General features: G+C 45.8%; 1 protein-coding gene across 1 annotated transcript in view; it reads left to right on the top strand.

The window, feature by feature from the left end:
* TIMM50 (translocase of inner mitochondrial membrane 50) overlaps positions 1-23,877 on the top strand; it is a 301,751-nt gene that overhangs the window by 176,569 nt on the left and 101,305 nt on the right. The window contains exon 4 of the mRNA XM_078661133.1: positions 476-497. Coding sequence (XP_078517259.1) covers positions 476-497 — 22 coding nt within the window. The remainder of the gene's footprint in view (positions 1-475; positions 498-23,877) is intronic.

The raw sequence follows: 23,877 nt of genomic DNA, 5'->3' as shown, positions 1-23,877 counted from the left end.
AGAATTTACATGCCATGCCAAGCAGTATATTTGTGTATGCCTTTGTGTGAAAACAAGAAAGTAACCATGCTGTGTTGGCCATTGGTCATTAATGACGCATAAACGACACAAGTATACTTTGTCGTAGCAATACATTTCAGTTGAAAACGAATAGTGAAATGCCCTCCATATGTGGTGTGTTTCTCCAAAGGTGCCCTGCACTCACCTGTGACACCAGGCCACTCCACTGTTTGACGTGGCTTGCTTGTCAAGGAGGTCCAGACTGGGCAGAACGGTGTTGAATTGGAATAAAGTAATGGGGGAGGGGGCAGCTGCTAGCCAGACAGGGCAGCAGATGGATTTGAATATTCATACATGGACACGTTCATCTTCCCCCTAATTAAGTAAATGTCTGCAGGCACTAAGTCCAGTGTGCCTGTCCATGGTGCAACAAACCAAGCGCCTCATATATTTTGTGTCCTTTCTCTTCCCACAGGTTCCTGATGAATTCGACAGCGGTGAGTACATTTTTTGATTCTCATTCATTCTCTCCTTTGGCAACAACATTGTTTGGGTGTTTAGTTTTCAGTCTGTCTAACTCCCATGTGGGCCATGGGTTGATGGTGGGTTTCAGAGGATGTTTCGGTCTTATTAACACACTGACTCTGAGGCCTGCTGATTGCCTTTCACGCTCGGCTCTCTGTGGAGGGATGCCGCAGTGGCTGGGTTGAGCCCTTTATAGAGGGAGTTGTGTGAACAATTAGGTTAGGATAAAGTGAGCTTTACATGTAACTGTCCTGCTTTGTGGTCGCTAATAGTTTTTATTTCCTTCATGTCGAAGGGAGAGGAGGAGTGGGAATATTATTTGACTGGCAGCTTACAAGCGCGGGCCATCTGCATAGGTCCTGGAGGGCGGAACCATGCCCGATATTCAGGATAACCAACAATACCAATGGATAATTCCAATGGATTCAACTGAGATTCATTGTAATCGTGTTTTTTGTGGAATCCTTGAAGATCTGCTGTAAGTGCGTTAAGTCCAAAGGTGGTGCCTGGGTTAGGGATAAGGGAGGTCTTCACCCCTCTCCCATTTCTGGAGTCCTAACAGAGGTGTGGGAGCAGAAGACTGCGTATCACATCCCACCCTGTTGTCCAAAATGAAAGTCCCAAACTTTTATGTAAACCAGACACTGGTAGAGAAGAGCATCTGGTTCATATCCAGTGTGTACAATATTCAGGGGCAGGCGTAAAGTGTTTGCGTTCTAGGTCAGAAGTCGCTGCACAAGGAAGTGGATATTAATTTGTGTGCATATTTGTGTGCTCTGTGCATATCGGGCAGTCCCAGTTCCCTGTGCACAGGCTTTATGTGATGGGTCGCAGGGAGCACTGTCCTGTGCTTGGTTTTGCCAAAGGAGGTGAGTACTAGCTGGGCTTTAAGTGGGCCGGGTCCTGCCGGTGCTCAGCACCGGCAGCTCTAAAAAGCAGGTGCTTAGATAGGTCCCTATTGGGCTCTCCATTTTTGCCCTCACCCTCGGGGTAAAAAAAACTCAACTCTGCAGCAGTACCACCCTTGCTGCCTTTGAGGTAACTCCAGAGACTCGTTATAGTTGTTTCACAGACTCCTCATTTCAGAACTGACGCATTTTCAATATTCTATGCAAGGAAGCCATAGTTGTTGCTTGTTTATCTTACACAACTAACATCCATTGGCAAAGCCAATAGTCCTGGCTTGTAGGTATGAGGTTACTAGTTGTATTATGTATTTGAATGGAATGACAAAAAAAGAGCAAAATGCCCGTCAGGTGGCACACTATGCTATGCACAGCTTTTTATGTTGCGTATTTTTAAGCCACGCCCCTAATTACACCGGCCACACCATTTTGAGAGACCCCCTAGTTTTTCATTCCACTTAAAGCCCTGATTACATGGTCCTTGTTTGTGCGTACCGTCCAGAAAAGGGTGTGGAAAGTGAAGGTGGCAGCGCCTTATGCTCGGTATTGCATAACGTGTTTGCTCTGGGCGCAAGATCCTTGTTTGTAGATGCCATCCAGAAAAGTAGGGTGTGGAGTGAAGGGTTCAGTATCTTCTGCTTAGTTTTGATAAAGATGGTGGTTGGTGTAAGGTCCCTGTTTGTGCATGCCATTCAGAAAGTGGGGTACAAGGGGGGAGGTGAGGGATGCCGGCGTGCGCGTGTTGCCCCCAAAGGGGTGGGGGTGTTGTGCTGCTGACAAGGAGTGGCAGACCCGATATCGCTGCCTGTCTGCTACCCTATCCCTCATGCCCTGTCTGAGCGCTAATGAGTTTATATTAAACAACAAACAGCCGCAGCTCCCGCATAAACACAACTCCTGTCCCGCTGCCACGAATCTGGCATTTTAATTAGTCCCCGCTCCTGCTTGTGGCTAAAATCCTGCCCATTTCCATATTAATTAGCTTGGGATTAATACTGTAATTAAAACAAGACGAATTGGTAATGAAGCAGCGCTAAATGCAGCAGCTGAGATGTGGCGGGGAGGGGCCCGGTCCTGATGCGAACCAGTATTGTAGGCAGGCCTTCCTGATTGGGTGCGCGCTGGGCGCGCGAAGCTACATCTGCTCCAGTTTGTGTCGAGGGGGGTGGAAGGGGTGGGGGCTACTGGAACACTGCGCTTTCCCCTCTCTTACTCACCCCTTGTATTTCTACCTGAAGAATCTAAATAAATGCGTCTGGATTTTCAAGTTTTGGGCTTACAGTTTTGCTACATTGTTTGGAAAGTTAGTTATCATTGGAAACGCAATAGACGAGTAGTTTTAAAAGAATGAGTGCAGTAATGCCCCTTTCTTCCCCTTCTCCATAATACCAACCGTAGTTCCATCGCAAACACACGACTGGTGGGGACAGGATTGTAGGCGATGTACTCCTCACATACATAACAAGCAGCATGGCCAACACACTGCATACTTTCTACTCCTCAGCAGACCAAGTACAGCCCCGGCAGTGTATGAAAAGCATCCTCTCTCTGCAGCCTACTCACTGCGACGGTATCAAAGCAAGCTTACCTGCCACACTAAGAAAATGGCGGCTCCAGGAGCTTCCTGCTCACATGGAGCGTTCATAACATGGCTCGTGCCAGCGACCTACTTGGTAGCGTATGCTTCTTACTTTTGCCCAATTCTGTAAAATGAATTTAACTTGCTCCAGTGCCGTGCCCTGCCATTTTCCATGAAGACGTGCAGATTTCCACTGGTCTGTAAGACTTCATAACTGGTCATTGCCCAATTTTGGGCCCTGTGGATATAGTGAGCAGTACCCTGAAGCTCCTGAACCTCTAGATTCAATGATTTGTCTCCAGTGCTGTAGGAGAGTCTAGAGACACTACAGCCTGTCTAAGACCGGGCTGTAATAGAAATTCCTGCATTGTAGGTGTAGCCTCAGGCATGCCATGGTAGAGGTAATGCCGCCAGGAGATTCGCCTTCAGATTTCGCCCTTCATCCAGACGTTTGGAGGATTTCCCCTGCTTAGTGAGCCTTTTGTTTGTTTGGTTTGCAAGTGCCATTTTCCCTTTCAATTTTAGAAATACTTGTCTGTGTTTATACCTTATACCTTTCCATCTGATACTGTTGGCTGTGGACAGCCGTGTATTTACTCGTTTTTACTCCTAGGCTGCAAGGACATTACTGCCCAAGCTTAATATACCCATTTTGGGAGTATGGGCCTATCGTGTTCATCTGCTAAGATGCCGACAACAAGCCACACTTTGAATTACTTGTCATGAAAGCAGTTGTCAACCAGCGTTCCTACTCCCAGGGCTTGACTTGTTTTTATCTTCAACATTTATCACTCCTAATATAATTGAAAATGCCCACGCAGATTCAGGTCTCGCCATCATTATATTGTATCGCACAGAGTAAAAATGTACACCAGTTTTAACAGTATTTTTTTGTTAAAGCCTAGCTTCTTTTGCATTTAAACATGGACATTTATTTAAATTTCAACATAGTCTCCATTTATGAGCCCTTATAACGGTGGGAAAAACTGTTGGAATTGCTTTGTAACGTGGTCTTCGTATCCTGTAAAAGAAATGGAAAAATTAGGTCAATATTGGGTTAATCAGTGTCATAACTATTTTTCAATTAAGTCAAGAGTCTAGTCCTCAAAAGGACAAATTCATTTCTCAAATAAATATGCAGTGTGAACAAAACTTTACTTCTTACCCAGTCTGTTTTAGGGTTAGGGCAAAATGTAACTTTGCACCGTTCTTAAATTAAGATTCGTCCTTCCAGCTAGGTGGTTTCCCAAGCTTGTGCTAAAAATCAGTTTTTCTATGAGCTTTCATCCGTACTTTGAAAAAAGTATTCGTTCCTCAAGTCGGTCTTCTTCCCTCAAAGAACAACATTTCTCTCGTCCATCATTCAATGTACACCTTTCTCCTATGGCTAATTGCACTTGCTGATTTCTAGATCTGATGTGCATGGATTCATAAGAAGCATATATTGGACCGTTTGAAAGAATAATCATCCTAAACTTTCGGGCACAGGAAACATTTATCTATTTCCAAAGACGCATCATATTCCCTGACTAGAAGATTAGAGGAGAGCATCTTATCTGATTTAAGTTGTTCTACTCCTTCCGAGGGTTACCTCTATATTTCAGCTGGTTGAAGGTGTGAACTGTTTGGCTGGCTCTGGTTTAGTTAAGACTTGTGATCCATGGCTGTAGTGTTCAGTTAATAACCCATTCCTTGAACATCTAGTTGTGAAGTGAGTCATAACTAGAGGTTTTACATTTTATAGTGAGGTCCTGAGGCGGTTGTACTAGGTAATTACTTTGAATTGGGAACTAGGTTATCTATCAAAACGGGATCTTCTAAAATGTAAAAAACTGGTACCTGCTGTCTTAAGTAAGAAAAATATGGTCCAATTCAAATACTGCATTTTGTAGTATGTAAAGTAGTATTACTTACTACAAAATGCAATTCACAAATCTGAGTGGAAATATCCACCTCCCATTATTTTCTATGGGGAAATCCTCACACATGCAAGTTTACTACTTAATAGTAAAATTGGGAGGGGCCGGTTGAGTGTCTGGATAATAGGGAATACCTACTACTAAACTGGAGGAGTTTGAGGAGAAAAGAGGGGCTTAAGGAGGGGTAAGGAGAGGCTTAGGGAGGGACAGACACCCCCCTACCAAAGAGTATTCCCATTCACAAACTGCACGTTTCAAGTGACTACAGTCAAAAAGGACCCAAAACAGTAGTAAATGTACTCAAGCTCAGACCTGGAGTAAGTCTTCTATCACACATGGCCAACCACTGGCACTGCATCACTCTACCATAGAAAATAATAGAAGCAAGGACTTAAAATAGAACCTCATATGAAATAATGTTAAAATAAATTCACTTATTTCATTTCCTAAAATATACATACATTTAAATAAATGTTAAAAATATAAAGAAACTCATTTTTATGAAAATGTATTTTAATAACCTTTTGTAATATAAAAATAAACGTAATGCTAATATTTTTAAAACCTATTTAAATTAATTCTGTACCGAACTGTGTACATTTTAATACAGAATGCAGATAAACGTTTTACTTTTTTTAAAAATCTTTAAAAAATAATTGTCATTCATTTTATATATTTAAATTAACTAAATATTAAATTTAGAATTAATAGTTTTATATTTGCTCTATAATTTTCCGTAAGGAAATCTCCACCATGGTGGCTGAGAACTCAACTTACGTGTCAATTACTGGTAGTAACTACATTTGTAAATTTGGCTGAGGAGTGGAGATATAAAAGTCAACAATTTATTGTAAATTTACACTTTGAAGTGGTGAAAAAAAGAAAAGTAGTAAATGTACTATAAAGTGTAACAGTAAAATTTCAAGTGTACGTTTACTCGTGTGTAAGTAGGGTCCATAGCCTTAGACTTTCACATCCATAATAAGTGCTTTCTTATTGAAATGTTGTGTTGGCTGGTGTTTTACATATTCCACCTTCATACATTTTACACCTTCATACATTTTACATTTAGTGAAAACAGGCCAATTGTATTCATCCATGTATTTCTTTCTATGATTCAGCTTTCTTCGAAAATACAGAATCATTAATGTTATATTTTGTTCTGAATGATGGAGATTTGAAACACAAATGCTTTCCTATTCTAACACTCATCCCTGGACTAGTTTAAAAAACACAGACGGGAGCATTTCTTTTTTTTTTTATTTACTTTTTTTGTAGCTTGGGCACACGTGTAACGTTATGTTTTTTTTACCTTGAGCAGCTTTTCTTCTTGTTTTCTCTTTAGCACTATTATATTTCTATGACATTCCCTGTCTGAGAGAGAATGAGTGGCTTACAAAGTTGTTTCCAGGTGCGTAGGCTGGTTTTCTTCATTATGCTTTAGATTTTCAGGTTAGTTTGTTGATTTGTCTACATTTCATGAATAATTTCATATATAATGTAGTCAACTCTTTCAAAAACGGTGTACTTTTGATGCAAATGGTGTGTTAACTGATTGCACTAACCAAAGAATTTTGCTCTACCAGGCCTTCTTAAGAGTATCCTATAACACTTTTATTACTACAGGTGAATACAGCCGAAGTAATTTCTAAATGTAGTATCTGAAGGTGGGCTGTGTTCTTAACTGTAGTGTAAAATACTGATCAGTTAACCATGCTCTGATCACTCCAGGGGTCTCCCCCTCTAGAGATGGGGCTTTTGCCACATCACTTTGCATTATGTGTAAAATTCTCTGTATTAAATGTATAAGGCTGTAGTAAAAGGAATCCATATATACATATGCTTACTGTCTATGTGCTTATTCTGGCGATGACTCTCAGGTTACAGTCTGAGTGAGCAAGAACTTCGGTATACAAAAATAACGGATGTGATTACACTGAGCTACATTGGCCATAATGCTTTGTGGCGTGGAAGGACTGGGGCATGTGATAGTGCAATATTTTTTCAAAGCAGAAAATCATTTTAAGGCCAGTATATAAGTTGTGCCGGATACAAAAATTCGATGCACAAAAGGTAAGTATGTTTCCTACCCAGATGCAGTGTCATTCCGATAAAGTATGTCCTACCGAATGTATGACAATACAAGGCCCTACGCTGAAAGTACTAACACACGTTTGCATTCAGTATTCGTGCATAGTTTAATCACAGGTGCTAGATAAGAGTCCACCAAAACATTTTGTGATGATTATAAAGTTGGTGAAGATGCCAGTGTTGCTATTTAAATGTGGCAGGGTAGGGCGGGTAAGCCTCCCAGTTCTAATTTGTCATCCACGATCACTGATGTTCAGTAAGGTCAGTGCTGTTCATTGTGACAGCAGACAGCTCACTATGTCAGAGGTCGTGTTTCCTGCATTTGTGTATATAGTACTGTGCCTGGTGCAGATTACTTCATATACAATCACAGACCTCTAGTCCGAAAGGCTAACATATAAAAGGGTCCTGCTTTTATTGTGGAGCAAGAATAATGCTCACCTGGGCACGAACACTCGCAAGTGACTGAGGCTAAGATAGGCCCACGAGAGAGTGGCAGCCATACAGCCCTGAAAACAGTCCCCTCTGTTGTAGCCCTACAGAAAAGTACCAGAGTTCTGGATGGCCAGGCTTACCTTGTACAAATTGGCTCGAGGAGGGTGAAGAGCCAGAGTTAATACAGCAAGAATCTTATCTTGGTTGAGCGGTCGGTTTGGATAAATGTTAAACCAAATATTCATACAAAGCTTAGCTTTTTTCGGAGGTGGCCATGGATGGCTCTGACGTCTTACACTTTCAGTCTCTCTCCCGCCATGATGTTCTTATTTGTTTCTCCCTCTTTGACTTTGTAGCCATCATGCACCTTTCTTCCTCGGTCTTCCAACCAAGTCTCTCCTTGTTTTGGCATTGTGCCTTTACTTTCTGTCTTTTCCCCAGTGCTTAATTTGTAAAAAAAAAAAAAACGAAGTTCCAGGGCCCTCCAGGAGGCCAAAGCAGCTTGCATTGGCCCTTGCCCCTGCTGCTAATGTCTAAAACCAGCAAAACTTCTAACCATATCTATTAAAATTCTGCAGCATAGACTATTTCAGGCCACTAAAAGCTACAGGAATGGCTCAAGCAGCAGATATTTGTCATTTTTAATGTATATTATATAATTGTTGTTGTGCTCATTTCAAAAGTAAGAAGCAGCTCCCCTATGTGGTCGACTGCCATAAGATCCAGTGTTGACTATTAATTGCGGGTGCTAAGCACCGGAAACCACCGGCACAAATTTAGCACTGCTTTCCCCTTGTCCCTCTTTATCAGGCACCCCCCCTCTCGTAGTCTCCCTTGCTTTCTTTCTCACTGTCGTCTCTCTTGTAGTCCTTCGCACTTAGCACTCACTGTTTATCTTCTTTCAATTCTGTTCACCTCCTTTCAAGGTTTGTAGGTGAAAAGCTTGTCTGTGAAAACGTTCCCTCTCAGCCATACAAGGGAAAGGATGGGGACACGGTCACTTAAAGAACTGCGTCACGACCCGTTCAGCACCCTGAAAGCGCTGACTCCTGGAACAGATCTATAATGGCTACATCCCCAGGTAGAAGGTTGTAGAGTCACTGTCTGGTTGTTGTGTGGGAGGCAGAGAAAACCATCATGCAGCCTCAGCCCACTCCCCCATATTTTTGGGGGTAGATGTGTTGAAAGGCTAGCACAGTTTTCGTTTTAATTCTAATGAAGGTGGGAGCTACTGATGAGGCTCGGCAGAGACCACTCCTGCCGGCTGCAGAGGACGAACAGCAGGTTTCGGTGGGAGTCCCCAGGGGTCGCGGTGGTGTGAGGAGAGGTCACAGCAGTGGCATTCAGACTCTGCCCCCTTCAGCGTTCCATCGATAGTGAGATTTGACAGCTCCTGCTCGCCTCCTGTTCACTGAAAGCATGCAATGGCGATTAGAAGCAGCTGACCAGTCCCCACTGATCCCTGTTGCCAACTCATGAGATCCATTCGGGTACCCCTGCTGCTGTAGCCTCTGTAGCATCCGCTGGTTCCCTGCAGCTAACTAGTTAACGTGCCTCCAATTCCTACAGCTGCTCCTGTCCTTAAACCCTGTCCGGGCACCATTCGCTAGCCTCTACCCCAGGCTGCCGTAACTGCTGGAGGAGTACTCAACAACCCATGTGACCATTTAACAGCCCCTTGCCATGACATCCAATGCCCCCACGCAAGCAATATCACACTGAGGCCTCTAGCCAAAGTATATGCACCCTTTAATCAAAACTTGCAGCCAGTAGTAGCGTGATGGCTTGCAAATGACTGCTACATCCCTTCTTTAATACAATATTTCCATCACAAGCAGCCCATTCCCCAAAAACCATGGACACATCTACTGATGCTACAGACACAGCCCAACCCTGCTGCCAAAACTCACATAACCAGCTTCCACCAGCCTCTACGCCCACTACCTAGATATCATCTCAGTGACCCCTACAGTCACCAGTAGAGCAAAATCTGAACATTTGTGTCCTCCATAAAATCACAGTAAATGTACCCTGACCAAAAAGGTCTGTAAACCATTCCACCACCTCTAGAACCTCTTTCCGGGCCCACCCCACAGCCTTCTACATCCCGGCTTGAAAACCATTTCACAGTCTCCTGCAACCACTACTTTGGTGCCACTCAGTAAGCACTCCAGTCACTACTTGGACACCATCCACTGACCCTACCGACAGCAGTTCTGAAACGGTTCCCCGAGCATGATGAGCACACCTTGCGCTCACTTTCTGCATGCTATCCAACTGACCCTTGCATCCACTGCTGAGGTATAATCTGAACCTTAGTCACCAATACTGGGGCACCATCCATGGAGCCCCACCGGGCTTGCGTTATCACCGTTCCATCGATTGCTGGATCCTGTAGCCAGGCGCCATCCCCCAGCTTGTGTGACATTTTTCCAGGCATCCTCCCACTAGCACCTCCAGACCCATTCTGGGCACTGTCCTTCTCTTCCCTACATCCACCATCGGAGCACTACGCCACAGATTCCCGCAGGCACAGTATTACCACTTGCAGGCAGTGCCCTCCTATTGTCTCTTCAAAACCTAGTGATGACGTATCCTGAGCCCCATCTCTCTGACCCTTGCAGCCACTACCCAGGCAGTAGCTACTGAGCCCCATCCCAAGGATCTGTGCATCATCGAGCTACCATCGGTGGTGAGTATCATGGCACTGTCCCAACAACCCCTGGGAACACTATCCTAGCACCACCTCATCATTGACCCTTGTGTCACTAGCTGGGTGACCTTCTGCTGCCAGTTCCATACCACTATCTAATCAACAATTACAGTCACTACATCTATACTATACTGTCACCTCCCCCACTCCTAAAGCCACACCCCGTGCCAACCCAATGACCCTGCAACTGCTACCTAAGAACAGTCCACCAACTTATACTCTGTTTTACTCATAAGATTCTTACGGGCTCGGGTCCTGCAATTTTGAGGGAGCTATGTCTTCCCCACACCCTGACGTGTGATTTACGATCGGCCAGCCTCGATCTGGTACAAGTTCCCTGTTTCCTCAGAGCCTGCCTCAGCTACCTGGAAACCTGAGCACCAGCCTGCCATCTTTTTTTCTGTCCCACGCTCAGACTGGAGAGCCGGGAACAACCACTGTGCGCCATCTCACACTCAAGCTCAGAAAAAGTCCTGCTGTCTTGACATCAGGCAAGATTTTGACTGCACTCCATGCACCACGGAATGTACTGGCTCCAACTAGAAGTGAAATGGTTAGGTGGGTTAGTATGTCGGAGAACCAGGCCCACTCTAATAACAGGTATTGCCTTACACATAGCCAGTATGTGTGTTCTTCTTAGGACAGGCGTTAGAACCCAGAAGCCCTGCCTGTTCCCCTGTCCTCTCTCCATCAGATCACCCCTCTCCAGGGCAGGTGTTAGAAACCGGGAGGCCTGCCTGTTCCCCTGTGCTCTCCCCATCAGATCCTCCTTCTCCACAGCAGAGATTGGAACCCAGGAGGCCTGACTGTTCTTGCGAACTCTCCCCATCAGATCCTCCCTCTCCAGGGCAGGCTTTAGAACCCAGGAGGTCTAACTGTGCCTCTGAACTCTCCCCATCTAACCAAATGTCTTCAGAGCAGGGACCAGAACCCATGAGCCCGACCTGCCCAGGGCTACACTTGTTACATCTCCCCAGCTTCATATCCAGGAGGCGTGAACTTGTCTGGATCTTACACACAGATATTGTAGTTCTTTCTCATTGGAATCCCGAACAAGGGCGCCCAGCTTCCGACAGCATTCGGCTTAAGGCTTCTAAACTTTCACTTTAGCTGCCATTCTTGATCATTACAAGGTTCTTGTGCCAATCGAGGGTGCCCTGAGCGCCGCCCGGGGCTTTTAACGCCACAAAGAGATCGGTGCTAAATTGTTCCCAGGATTAAGCGGCTCACATTATGCGATACTGCAGCCACTCGTAAATCTGGACAGAGCTGCGTCGGTTTGTATTCGCGCTGCTTTCAGAGCAGCAGTATTTTTAGTTAACAAAGGGGGCCGTGGAGCAGTGTTCAGGGGCTTGTGGCTGCGAGTGTTGCGGTGTCCGGCTCCCTCCCCTTCACCTGCTCTGTGACAAGCCCGACATATGCTGTGTCCAGATCAAAAGGCCCTCTGCTGCCGCTGGCCCCTTTGTCCGGCACAAAGCGCACTACCCCTGCGTCCGATAAATTCTGCCCTCTCGTAAAGAGCCCAGATGGACTGCAGTGCCGGCGAGCGCCCAGGGGACTTTAGAAGGCAACCCCGGCCCTCCCCTCTGTGGGACGGTGGCTCTTTGTACCGCTCCCTCCCCAGGCTGCCTCCTTGCCATCGAGCTGTTGCGGTGCCCTACACCGCCTGTAATGACAGCGATGCACTGTTCAGCGTAAAAATTACATTTCCATTTCCTGAAACTGCTCCACACCCGAGCTTGTTAGAACGGTGAGTTTCAAGGGAGATCTCCTGCCCTCTGTACGCACAAGTTATGGCTTTTTGCCTGAGTTTGTAAAACCGGTAGCTGTGCTGTTAGGATCTTGCATGCTCAAATCAAACATCTTGATGTATAAGGTGGTTGTCTGAGCATATGCAGCCTTGGGGATACAGAACATGTTCCTTCTGTGCAATAGGAACGGTTTAACTAATTCCTCCGCTGGCTAGCGTTTGAAAGATCTGTGTATCGTGATGAATGTGTCGGTGTCTGACCCTCTACGAATTACAACAACTAGTATAATGCTGTATTAGCCAGGAATTACTAGAAAGATCTGCTGATTGTCTTTCCATTTTAGGCTTAGGCCTTGTAAGCGAATATTGCCCTACATACTTCTTGTAATGCTTCCATTTCCATTACTTCCAACATACTGTGCGGTGTTTAATGGAATGTGTCATACTAAATGCTTCCGTTTTTCTATTTATCGGAAATGAGTTTTTTGTACATAGATCTGAAAATGTTTCAAACTGTACAGCGCTCCGAGATTGGCCTCCCAAGTGATTCCTCCTATGTTCATATGATTACTACATGGTGTAGAGCAATGACAAGACCGAAAGAGTTTGAGATCATATAATTCATGTACTCTTAAATATATACGAATGATATGTCCTCAAACGTTTTTTGTCTTTATTGTATCTTACATGGTGGCAGGTGGTTGACACCACACAGAGGTCTAATCCTGTAATCTTAAAAGCGTCCTTGCTGTTCCCCCAGTTCTTAGATTGTTTTTTCTTCTTTTAGAGCATCCAGAATCCTAGAAGATGGCAGTTGCGCTATAAAAACAGTAAACAAAGTGTCTTACGAGAATACAGAATGTCTACTGTGAGGGCAGACCCCTGTAAAGTCCGTATAAGCTAGGTGATAATAACTGTGTGAGATCCGAACATGAAAGATGTGTTTATCTGGCCCAAATCAGGGTGTACATTTGCGATCTCTGGTTGTCTGTTAGTATATGAAAAACAAAGACGGAGGAACCCTACTATTTTAGAAATAGGGACAGGGTAAATACAGTAGACAAACACTAAAAGCGTCCCTAGTAGCTAATGTGCAAAAACGCTGGGCAAGCAAAAACCGAAAAAAACTTTATACTTCAAATTACATTATATATGTGCAAAGATGGAAAGTTAAAGGGTCACTCCAACAATAGTAAATTCAAAGAACTACAAAAAAAGATTATAAAAATAATTAGACAATTTATTACACACAATTTTTTAAAAACCACATAATACATTAAAAAGTTCATTAACACTCATATCTACGGTACATATTACAAGAAAACAAAATCGACGCTGCGTTTCGGTGAGTTCACACAGATGTTCACCTTCTTCAGGACAGTTTTCTTACTTTATCACAAGGACAGATCTAACATCGGTTTCCACTGTACAATATGCGTGGACTGGGATCTATATGGATAGCCTTTCTGAGATTTCATAAAAGTTGCGCCAAGGAATAATACCAATGTCTCATTGGGTTAAAATGTGGGAGACCTTCATTCAATTAGTCTGTGTTTTGAAATTAAAAACTGGTCGGTGCCTGACAAATGACCTTAAATTTGGTCTCTGTGTAAATCGTGACTGGATAGCGACTGAGTCTAGCACATCCCCGTGATTTTAATCTTCTGGCTCTGAGAGTACTTCTTGCCGCTATTGTTCAGCAGGCTATTAGGTTCTTCGTAAACCTTCAAAATACGGAACGGTCTCCCTGTCTCCCGCGTAATCTCTTTCCGGTGTTGTCGGTTAGTATACCCAGGGCTTTCGGTGGGATGAAAAAACTAGGGGGTCTCTCAAAGGGCCGTGGCCGATGTAATTAGTGCGTGGCTTTAAACACTTGAACTAAAAATTTGTGCTGAGCACAGTGTGGCAGTTTGCTGCTTCTGTCATTGCATCCAGATATATAATACAACAAGTAAAATTACACCGATAGTAAGCAGGACTATTGGCTTTGCCAATGGTTGTTAGTCGAATAAGATAAATAAGCTGCAACTATGGCTTCGTTGTGTAGAATATTCAAAATGCTCCAGTTCCGAAATGATGAGACTGAAAGTACTATAACGAGTCTCTTTAAAGTTAAATCAAATCAGTAAAGGGTGGGTGGTACTGTTGCAGAGTTAAGATTTGGTTTTTTCCATGCTGAGGGGAAAAATGGAGAGCCCGATAGGGACCCGTCTCAGCACCTGCTTTTTAGAGCTGCCCAGGACCAGGCCCACTTAAAGCCCTGAGTATACCCATCTCCCTTACCACAGAAGACCACCATCTTTCCCATCGTCAACTTTGCACTTTCAGTTTTGATGCTACCCTCCTTGTTGCACGCCTTGCTGGAACGCAGGGTTTGTCAATTCAGTGAACATGGGGCATGCGCTTTAGGATGCTGGCGCTAGTGTCTTAAGGTGCTTGCAGGCTGCGCCATGTTATGACCATTGCAAGGGGGATATTCTTATACCACAGTTGAGCCTCTTGGTGCTGTGCGAGTCTGGACCCATCTTCAGAAGCCGCATCATGTCAAGTTAGGGTCAACCTTCGCGACACGTCACGACCAGAGGGCCATTTTGTTTTATGGAGCAGTTGTCTCGCATGAGGCTGATATTCTGCACGGGGCTATGGAGTCTATGGGGCGATGGCGGCTGGGCCTCGACTCGCCCTTCCTGGATTCCACTGTATCTGCATACAAATGCCACCTGAATCCTGTTATCTGTGACCGCCATCTATGAGCTCCCCCACATCAGCTGCTGCGCCCCCATTACCATATCAATCGTCTGCATTATGGTCCATTCAGCGGACCCCCCCTGATTGATTAACTTGTTCTCTCTTGTGTACACTTGGACAGGAAAGCTGCAGCAGGCATCGCCTCTGGGGGATGGTTAATAGGGCAGCAGTGGGGTCTGCGGTCACTGTCACACGCTCCCTACTCCGGGAAACCCCTAATTTCCCCCCCTCCAAGAAAACATGTGCACAGGCAGAAGGCAGCAATCAGAGAGAGTGTTAGAGACCTGGGGGAGGTGACTTTTGTGCAGGGGAAGAGTGAGTTCAGTGCAATGGGGGCATAAACAGTTAATACGGGAGTTTAGTGCACGTTTGGACACTACCATTGTATAGCGCAGGGGGTTGGTTCCTCTGTGCCTTTCCGCTTTCACTGGGGTTACGATAGACCGGATGGTGATTAATAATTAAACTGAAATGGTTAACTATTATGTCGGGAGTGCGTTGCTACGTGACATGCTGCCCCCCGTGTGGCCTTTTGCGCTGTGTTTGTCAAAAAATATGGCATCAGGGCTTCGAAGTCTTGCTCTCGTGTATGCTGCCTTATAAATCGATTCTTTTCGATCAGTGACATAGCAGACATTATTTGTTCACAAGTGTCTCGTTAGCTGACTTGCCCATAGCCTTTCACGTAGTGCAAACATATCCAGCTGCGCATCAGAACAATGCCTACACCAAACAACTTGGCGCTAATCCTGATTATGACTTGAACAACCTGTGCAGCCTTTTAATGCCAAAAGTACTGCCCACTCTTGTGCATTTGCATAGCAAACTAGTAATAAATTAACTGACTTGATTACTTGAGCTGAACTTCTGCATCTAGGAGTTGCCACCATCCCCGTCGCCCACTAAGAACACATAAGAATTTTTGCTTAATGTCTCATTTCTGCTCTGAAAGGCAGTCTTTCTCCACTCAGGTGAGCTGTGATCAGCTTAAGCCCCTATATAGTCGCCCTGAAGGCCCTAGGCAGACTGGCACTATAAACAAATTATGGTAAAGTCCCAGAACTGTTGGTAGTTCAATGCCCCGGGACGTGGGAGAGATTGGGGCAACCTTCAATATCCATACTTTACTTGCTCGTCCTCCCAGTTTCTCCACAAAGCAAAGCATAAGAATTTGTGTTAGTTGTGAAGGATGGGAGTCCTTCAGAGGTAAAAGGTTCGCAATTGTCTTATTACTGGGATCCATCCACACCATTGAAGCACTTGCTCTCAGGGTAGCGTAGCAGAGCTGTCCAAGCCTACTTAGAGGGGTGTTGTGGGCTAGCAATCTCAAATCGCTTGCATGTCACAAGCACTCAAAGTATTATCCAGTCAGTGCTTTATGCTTTATCTTTTAAAAAGAAAAAGTACTTCACTCACTCACTCACATATCCCCACACCACTAAATACTACAAATTAGATTGCAAATATATTCATCGGGTAGATGGAAATACTCTTGGGACACCCTTATATCACATTGCACCCCTAATGGTCGTAAATCCTGTTACTACAATATGCTCCCTCTCCCGCCTACCCAAAGAAGATGCAACATTACAAGATAAGGAAGTGTGATTTTAAATGAGGCAGGCCTACTCGCTTTGTCAGAGGTTCACCACATTAATAAAATAAGTCACATGTTGTGTTTCAATAGGGAACCATCATTTAAATCCATGGAAACGATACAATCAGTCATATGTATTCATTATAACGGTTAACATTAATTGTTCAATACCCCTGTTGATAATAAAGCGTGTCAATTCAAAGCATGTTTGTACCTTACTTCACTTTCTACTGGCACATAATGTAGCCATAGGACAAACCTCTAAGGGTCCCCACACATCTGAGTCCAAGAGCAAAAGCTCCAGTTCTGGCAGTGCTTGAAAACCGAATCCTCTCCCAGGGTCAGGGATTTATGTCCCTGGGAGAGGTAGGGCGACTTTTGGGAAACCATTTGTGAGGGCTGACATACCTTCTGCAGCCCCACAAGACAGGAGCCAACAGTTAATGGTGCCCGATTGCATTTTGGGGAACTGCAGAAACCAGCCAGTATGCGAAATAACTCTTTGGAGAGGCATTATGGGGCGCTTTAGCCTGGAAACATGCCTGTATCCTGCCCATATTAAAAAAAGCAAACGCTGATCCAGAAATCACTGGTAATTATAGACCTATCTCTCTACTCCCCTCTCCAGCTAAGGTCTTAGAGAAACGAGTGCATCAGCAACTGGCGGGGTTCGAGACCAATGGCCTTCTTCATGAATCTCAATCTGGTTTCCGCCCGGGTTTCAGCACGGAATCAGTTTTGATTGAAATGGCTGATTCAATACGATGGGCTGTGGATCGAGGCTCTAAGGCGGTGTTAGTGCTGTTAGACTTATCTGCAGCATTTGACACCGTCTCCCACCCCAACCTCTTGAATGGCCTAAAGGCATAGGCATCCAGGGAACTGTCCTGAATTGGTTGTCATCTTTCTTATCTGACTGTAAACAACAGGTCCGGACCTACCCTTTCACCTCTTCTGTCAAACCTCTTAACTGGGGTGTTCCCCAGGGCTCGTTTCTAAGCCCGCTTCTTTTTAATGTTTATTTAACCCCCCTGGCAGAGCTTATTTCCAATGCTGGAATTAAAATAACATCCTAGGCGGATGATACCCAGCTATTGTTCACCTTTAGTGATGTCAACCTCCACCTTTGACCCGCTAGAATAGTGCCTTAAGAACACTGCCGCCTAGATGGACCGCAATTTTTTAAAACTTAATGCAGATAAGACCGAGGTCTTGTTTTATAACCAACCCTCTTCCCCCTCCCCTTCAAATTTATGGTGGCCTTATTAATTAGGCATTGCCCCTTCACCTAAGGACTCGGTCAAGAATTTGGGCGTAAGATGGGACAAACATTTGTCCATTTCGACACGGGTTCAAACCGTTTCAGGCGCTTGCTTTGGTAAAATCAAAATTATTTGGAAATTCATCAACTACCTGCCTAGTGCAAAACGTGGTCCATGCTTTGATATGCTCTCACCTTGGTTAGGCGAATGGTCTATACTTGGGTCTCCCGCTGGGCTTGCTCCGCAGACTCCAAATCATTCAAAATGCCGCAGCCCGCTTAGACTGCGGTGTGCCCGCTCCGACACCGCATTTCTCCTTATCTTTGTCAACATCATTGGCTGCCAATTGCCATACGTATCAAATTTAAGGCCCTGACATTCGCATTCCGAGCAGAGAAAGGAAGATGGCCGGCCTACCTAAGGAGGAGACTCCGACCTTATCAACAGTCCAGATCTTTAAGATCTAACAACAAACACTTCCTAGCTATCCCTCGGTTTTCAAAAGCTAGAATGGGAGGTAGATCATTTGAGGTGGGCGCCACCAAATGTTGGAATAATTTACCACCCCATTTAGGTATGGTTCAGTCTGAACAGGTATTCCGCAGGGCTCTTTAGTCGGAATGACTAGCCTCTGTGCATTTCCTCGCCCTCCCCTCTGTCTGCTATAGCGCCGGGACACCCCGTTTGGGGTAGCTGCGTGCTTAACAAATGCCTTTATTATTATTTAGCTGGTAATGGTGAATATTTGGTGAAGGTCTGCCTGCACTGTTCTTTTTATGGAACGGCCTCGCCACATGTTTTCTTTTTTTTAGTAGGTGTCCTTGTCTGACCTAGGGCACCCACAACTGCACCAATTTGAGGGCCTCAAGACCTCTGTGAGACCGCTGGCTCTCTGCACACAGAATCTTTCTTGGTGCTGTGGGATCAGGGAAACCCAGATATGGGGGAGGGCGGGAGGTAGAGCATCCTTCTTTCGGCTCCAGTCTACGGCGGAGTCATGACTAATCCTTCGTGAGCAAGGGATTGCACTAGGCCCCGTGGAATATGCTCCACTGGAGCCAAAACAGCCTCTGGGAAGGGGCCCTCATGCACGCCTTCTCTCCATCTAAAAGGAACAAATGAGTTTGCTGCTACTCCTAGGAGCTTAGCCTTCCCCTGAGGGATTTTTAAAGGAGGATTTAGAGGAAGCTCCACACATTCTGCTTCTCGTTTTGGCTTTGTATGTTAAAGGCAATTCTCTGAAGATGCATGTCTGTTTATTTTGGACTAATTTTCTTTATCATTTACTCCTGGTGGCCAGGCCTAGAAATTAAGTTCATGTTTTAGACCTCCTAGCCTCTAAAGGGCGCTTTAGCTAGAGAGGTGACTTTTTTTCTCCCGGTTTCAGACCTTTCCACTGCTGGGATACTTGTGCCATTCTTCTGTTGGCGGTAGCATCTTGCTCAGCCCCTTCTGCCATCCACCATCAATACAATCTCCTGGCTGCATACCCAAGAGCTTCTTGCCCTCTTGAAGGGCACCTGGTGGGGATGGGGGTGGAGTCTAGGGCCAATCCATGGAGATCCTAGGGGAATCCCACAAAGGCCCCCAGCAGCTCCTTTCCTCCAATTGTTCCACAGGGGGCCAGGTGCCACTGGCCCTGGAGAGATCCCCCCTCGCTTTAGGGGTTATCTGCAGTCAAAGTCTTTAGTCCATCCTTGCAGGGAATTAGGTGGCTTCTCCTTTCAGCTGGGCATCATTTCTGCTTTCGTCGCACCCAGTTGTAGGTTTTTCTTAACTGGTGGTCTCTTTTGCAGAGCTGTTTAAGTGGGTGTGGAAAGTAATGGAGGCCAGGTGCCCCTAATCAGTCCTAGGATGCCATATCACCCCCCCCCCCCCCACGTCTGGCCCAACCCTCCTGTGTTGGTTCATGAGGGATGGGCTTCTTCCTTTGTTCCAGCTGGCAAGGGTATTCCAACCCAAGAGCATGTAACAAGCTAATTATCAGATGCAGATTTCACCCCAACCCTTCCTTTCACAGGAACTGAGATACTCACTGTTGATCACTCTTTTGATTTGGGGAGGCCTATGTTCCCTCCACTGAGGAGCAGAGTAATTAAATTGCCCACCAGATAAAGACCTGAAATCTGATTTTAAGAAATATGACAGATCCAATAGGTCTATGAGATGGGAATGTGGGTTATTGGGAACTACAAACTTAAACTTGATGTGTGTGTTTTACCCCAGGTTGGTATCGTGCTTAATCCTGTAGGCCTAAGTGGAGCGAAACTGTACCTTAGGACATATTTTGCCTATATTTTTAATGCAGTGAAAACACCAAAGATTTTCTAGTAAGCACTACAGTCTTACTCTGTGCATGGCCACTCCCACTATAAGAGCTATTCCAGGTCAGCACCAATCCGCAGAGTCACGCCTGCTCTAGGCTACATGCACATGAATACCAGGCTGAGCACAGTTGTATTGTCACAGTGTTCACAAGTAACCAGCCCAGTGCAGGCCACCCTAGCTGCGTAGATGACCTTATCTTAAAAGGTGGATACTGGTGGTTAGCACGCTCAGTCCAATTTCTGTGAATTTTCTGAGAGTGAGACTCAGTTAATTAATCTCACTCAGTAAAAATCCAAACAAGCATTTGCAATGCAATAGGTCTCGCATTATTAAAGTTAGAGCTATTGGCATTGTAAATGGCAATGCCTTTTATTTATGTTTTTGTTTTTAAAACATAAATAAAAGGCATTGTCATTTACAATGCTAATAGCTTAAACTTTCGCAAAAGTGAGACCTATTGCATTGCAAATGCTTGTTTAAAGGACGCCCGAGACACTTCTTCCCAAACCTGGATATACTCTAAGAGTCACATAGGCATGGTAGAGAGCACAATGGTCTACTGCATATACTAGTGATTATTACTATTGTTATTATTATTCAGCCTTTCAAGAATATAATGAAAGCTATAATTGTACAATATAGCAACAAGGGGTTGCAAAATTTGAGGAAACACAATAAATGTTTGGATTAAGTATTATTCTGGTCTGGGACAGGTGCTTCGGAAGATCGATTAATTTTGTTAAGTGTGAACGCTGCCAGTAAAATAACCGTGTATATACAGAAACAGGCAGCCTATCTACGCAAGAAAATAGAAGGACCAACGTGACAATGCCCCTTCAATGGATTGATGTAAGGTATTACAAAAACCTCGATTCACCCGCGTAATACTTTATAATATTTGCAATAGCCATCTATCATAATTAAAATACATCGTTCCTGTAGATTGTAATGGTTTCCAACATAAGTTTATTTTTTGGACAGTCGTAATATATTAGATTTCCCGTGTTTTGTATTGTACCTGTCAATATTTTCATTGTACTAAAGTCGCTGTTATGTGTAAAGTCGCCAGTGTCACCGTCCCCAAGTCCGATTTATGTCGTATTCAAAATTATAACGTGTCCGCACCCAGTCACACGAGAACAGCGGCTTCCGCTAACCGGGACGCGCTTGCGCAACCTATCGTTTCCTGTATCTGTGACGTCGGCTATGTGGACGGATCTCCTGCACCGTTTCGCTTTCTCAATAGGTCGGTAACCTGCGCTGGCCAAAAACACCGTTTCCCCCCTTCTCCCTGCCTGGCAGAGACAAGACACACTGCCGACTGATAAAACCGGCAAGGGGAGGAGTGCTGTAGGCAGCTACCATCACTGTCCATCCGTGAGGTTTCCCGTCTGTGTCCCTTTTCTCCCAGACCGGACTAGGGTATTCTCCGATTCCCCTAGTTGATTTACTGTTCGCTGCGGTATGCTGCTGACGGTGTTCTGCCTGCGCCGGGACCGCTCGGAACTCCCCTTCTCACTGGACGTGGATCCGGACTTCGAGCACCGGAGCAGGCAGGAGCCTACCCTGCGCCCCGGTGCCAAAGGAGGGAGGAAGAGTCCTGCTGCCGGGCCCTGCAGCTGCCGATGAGAGGAGAGCCGCCGCACCAAGGAAGCCGGTGAGTGGGGCTTCGCCTTGTTGCTGAGCTGCGAGGGCGGGGGGCATGTGTGTGTGCGCGCGCGTGCGGCGGCGGGGGGCTGTGTATGTGTGTGAGCGTGCGTGTGTATGTGTCTTGGAGTCTGTGTATGCGTGTGTGTGTGACTGTGGGGGGGTGAGGGGGTGTGTGTGAGCGAGTGTCTGTCTGTGTGTGCGCATGTGCACGGCGCGGGACGGAACGTGCGCGTTCGCGCACCCAAATCCGGCTTTCAAGCTCGTAACACCCTTTTGTCCCTCATTCCCCCGAGACAGGCAACTAGTACCAGCGAGCCCTAAAAAGGGGTTATTCAAATGCAAAAACTCTTTTTAGACTAAATGGGTGGAACCCATATTTTACACAATGCCTTTTTTTTTTTTTTTACATGTCAGAGACCCTTGTGTGGACAAGGTGCAACCCGCTGTACATTTCAAGGCCAATGTTTCTTCTTTAGTTTTTTTTTAAACATCTTTTTATTGGCATTTTTGAAAAGCATGACATATATACATCGTATAGGTAAAGTACATATTCAAGGTTAGACTATTCTCGTGGGGGAGAAGCATTCAATCCTAATAACTGCCACGTGCGGGAGTACTAAGCTAAGTATCTGCCAAACAGAACTGGGGGAAGGAACCAGGGATAGAATATGGATCTCGATAAGAGGAGTACTGGGGGGGTATGTGGCAAGGCAGAGTGAGTAGGATAAGTTCCAGTGTCGTATCTGGAGGGGAATTAAGGAGGGGAGATACGTCTGGGCCAAATCGAGGGGTACCCAAGCACATGCCCGGCATGTGTGATCTGTGAATAGTGTGAACGAGATGCTATGAGGAACCTCCCGGTCATGACTGCGGTCTGGGGGGACCGATGGAAGGGTCCGTTTAGGATTGCGTATCCTGTGGCTGGGGTGGTGGTGTTAGTGATTGTTTAAAGCGGTGGAGTAATAATGTCCATTCCAAAGAGATTGGTGTTTTACGTATCCCTTTTACCTCCTCCTCCCGGATCGCGTCCTCTTCCGCTGCAGCCCACTTAAGTACGGCGCCCTCCCAGGCCTCAAGGGGGGGACCGGTGGGGGAACGCCAATTCATAGCTATGTTTCGTTTAGCTAAAAGGAGGGCCAGGGATATGAACCTCGCAGGGACTTTGTTTCTTCCGTTGCGGAAAGATGCCTAGTGCACAGCATTCCCAAGTGGTGAAGTGTGTGAGTTTCGTGAGGTCTATGAGAGTGGCGTGGATAGATGACCAGTAAGTTTGTAACCCAGGGCAACTCCAGAACATATGGAGGAAGCCGTCGTCCTGCGTGAGACATCTGGGGCACAGAAACTCGGTGTTGGGGAAGATTCGTTGTAACTGAGCCAGTGTCCAATATGCTCTGTGGAGTATGTAGAATTGTATGTTTTTGAACCTGGAGTTATGTGAGACTTTCTTGGGGGATTCCAATGCCCATCCCCATTCCGAATCGTGAAGGGGCCTCCCTATTTCCTCTTCCCATACAGTCTGCAATTCATCAAGAGGTTTGTTGGTGAGTTCCCTGATTGCCTTACATAGCCAGGTGGTTAGGTGTCGACCACTCCCCATGTATAGTAATGTGTGGACCACTGGGTGTGTAGGGGGTTCCCTTGGGTGAGGTCATAGTATGGTCGGAAATGTAGAAGGAGTTGGCGGCGAAGCAGGAACTGGCCGGCAGGGAGATCATGCTCTTTCACCAACCGCTGGAATGGCTTAAGTTGGCCACCTTCAAACAACGTCTCCGCCTCCGTTACGTCATTGGCTGTCCATACGCGTAACGTAGCTGGTGTGAAGAAATGCTCCCGTCTGGGCCAGCCAACCAACGGTAGGAGAGGCGAATATGAGGCGCGTGTGTGGGATAGGCGGTGGATTCGCTGCATACATCTATGTGCTACTGCTACCTGAAGGGGGAGGGCCCTCGAGGGTTTATAGCCTGGGACAAGGAGACGGCGCAACTCCGAGAGGGGGATCCTCTCCGTGGTGGTGAGAGTCTCGATGCGGTGTCTGTCTGCTAACCAAAAAGAGAGCCATTGCAGCTGAGCTGCAAGGAAATAAGCCTTAAAGGAGGGGGCATTGAGTCCACCTTGTGTGGTGGGAAGTTTTAATTTGGTGAGCGCGATCCTGTGTCTACCATTGCCCCATATAAGTGAACTAAGCAGGGAGTCAAGGTCGCGAAAGAAGGATCTCGGTGGGACTACTGGCAGATTGGTAAAGTAGTATAGAAGTCGAGGGACCATTATCATTTTGGCTAAAGCTATGCGCCCGATCGGGGCTAGCGGAAGAGTCCGCCAGACACCAACCTGCGAGCGAATGCTCGCCAGCGCTCGTCCGTGGTTGCCCTCTAGAA

Source organism: Lissotriton helveticus, chromosome 9 (assembly GCF_964261635.1).
Source record: "Lissotriton helveticus chromosome 9, aLisHel1.1, whole genome shotgun sequence".
NCBI lineage: Eukaryota > Metazoa > Chordata > Amphibia > Caudata > Salamandridae > Lissotriton > Lissotriton helveticus.
This window is presented reverse-complemented; position numbering and strand designations above follow the sequence as displayed.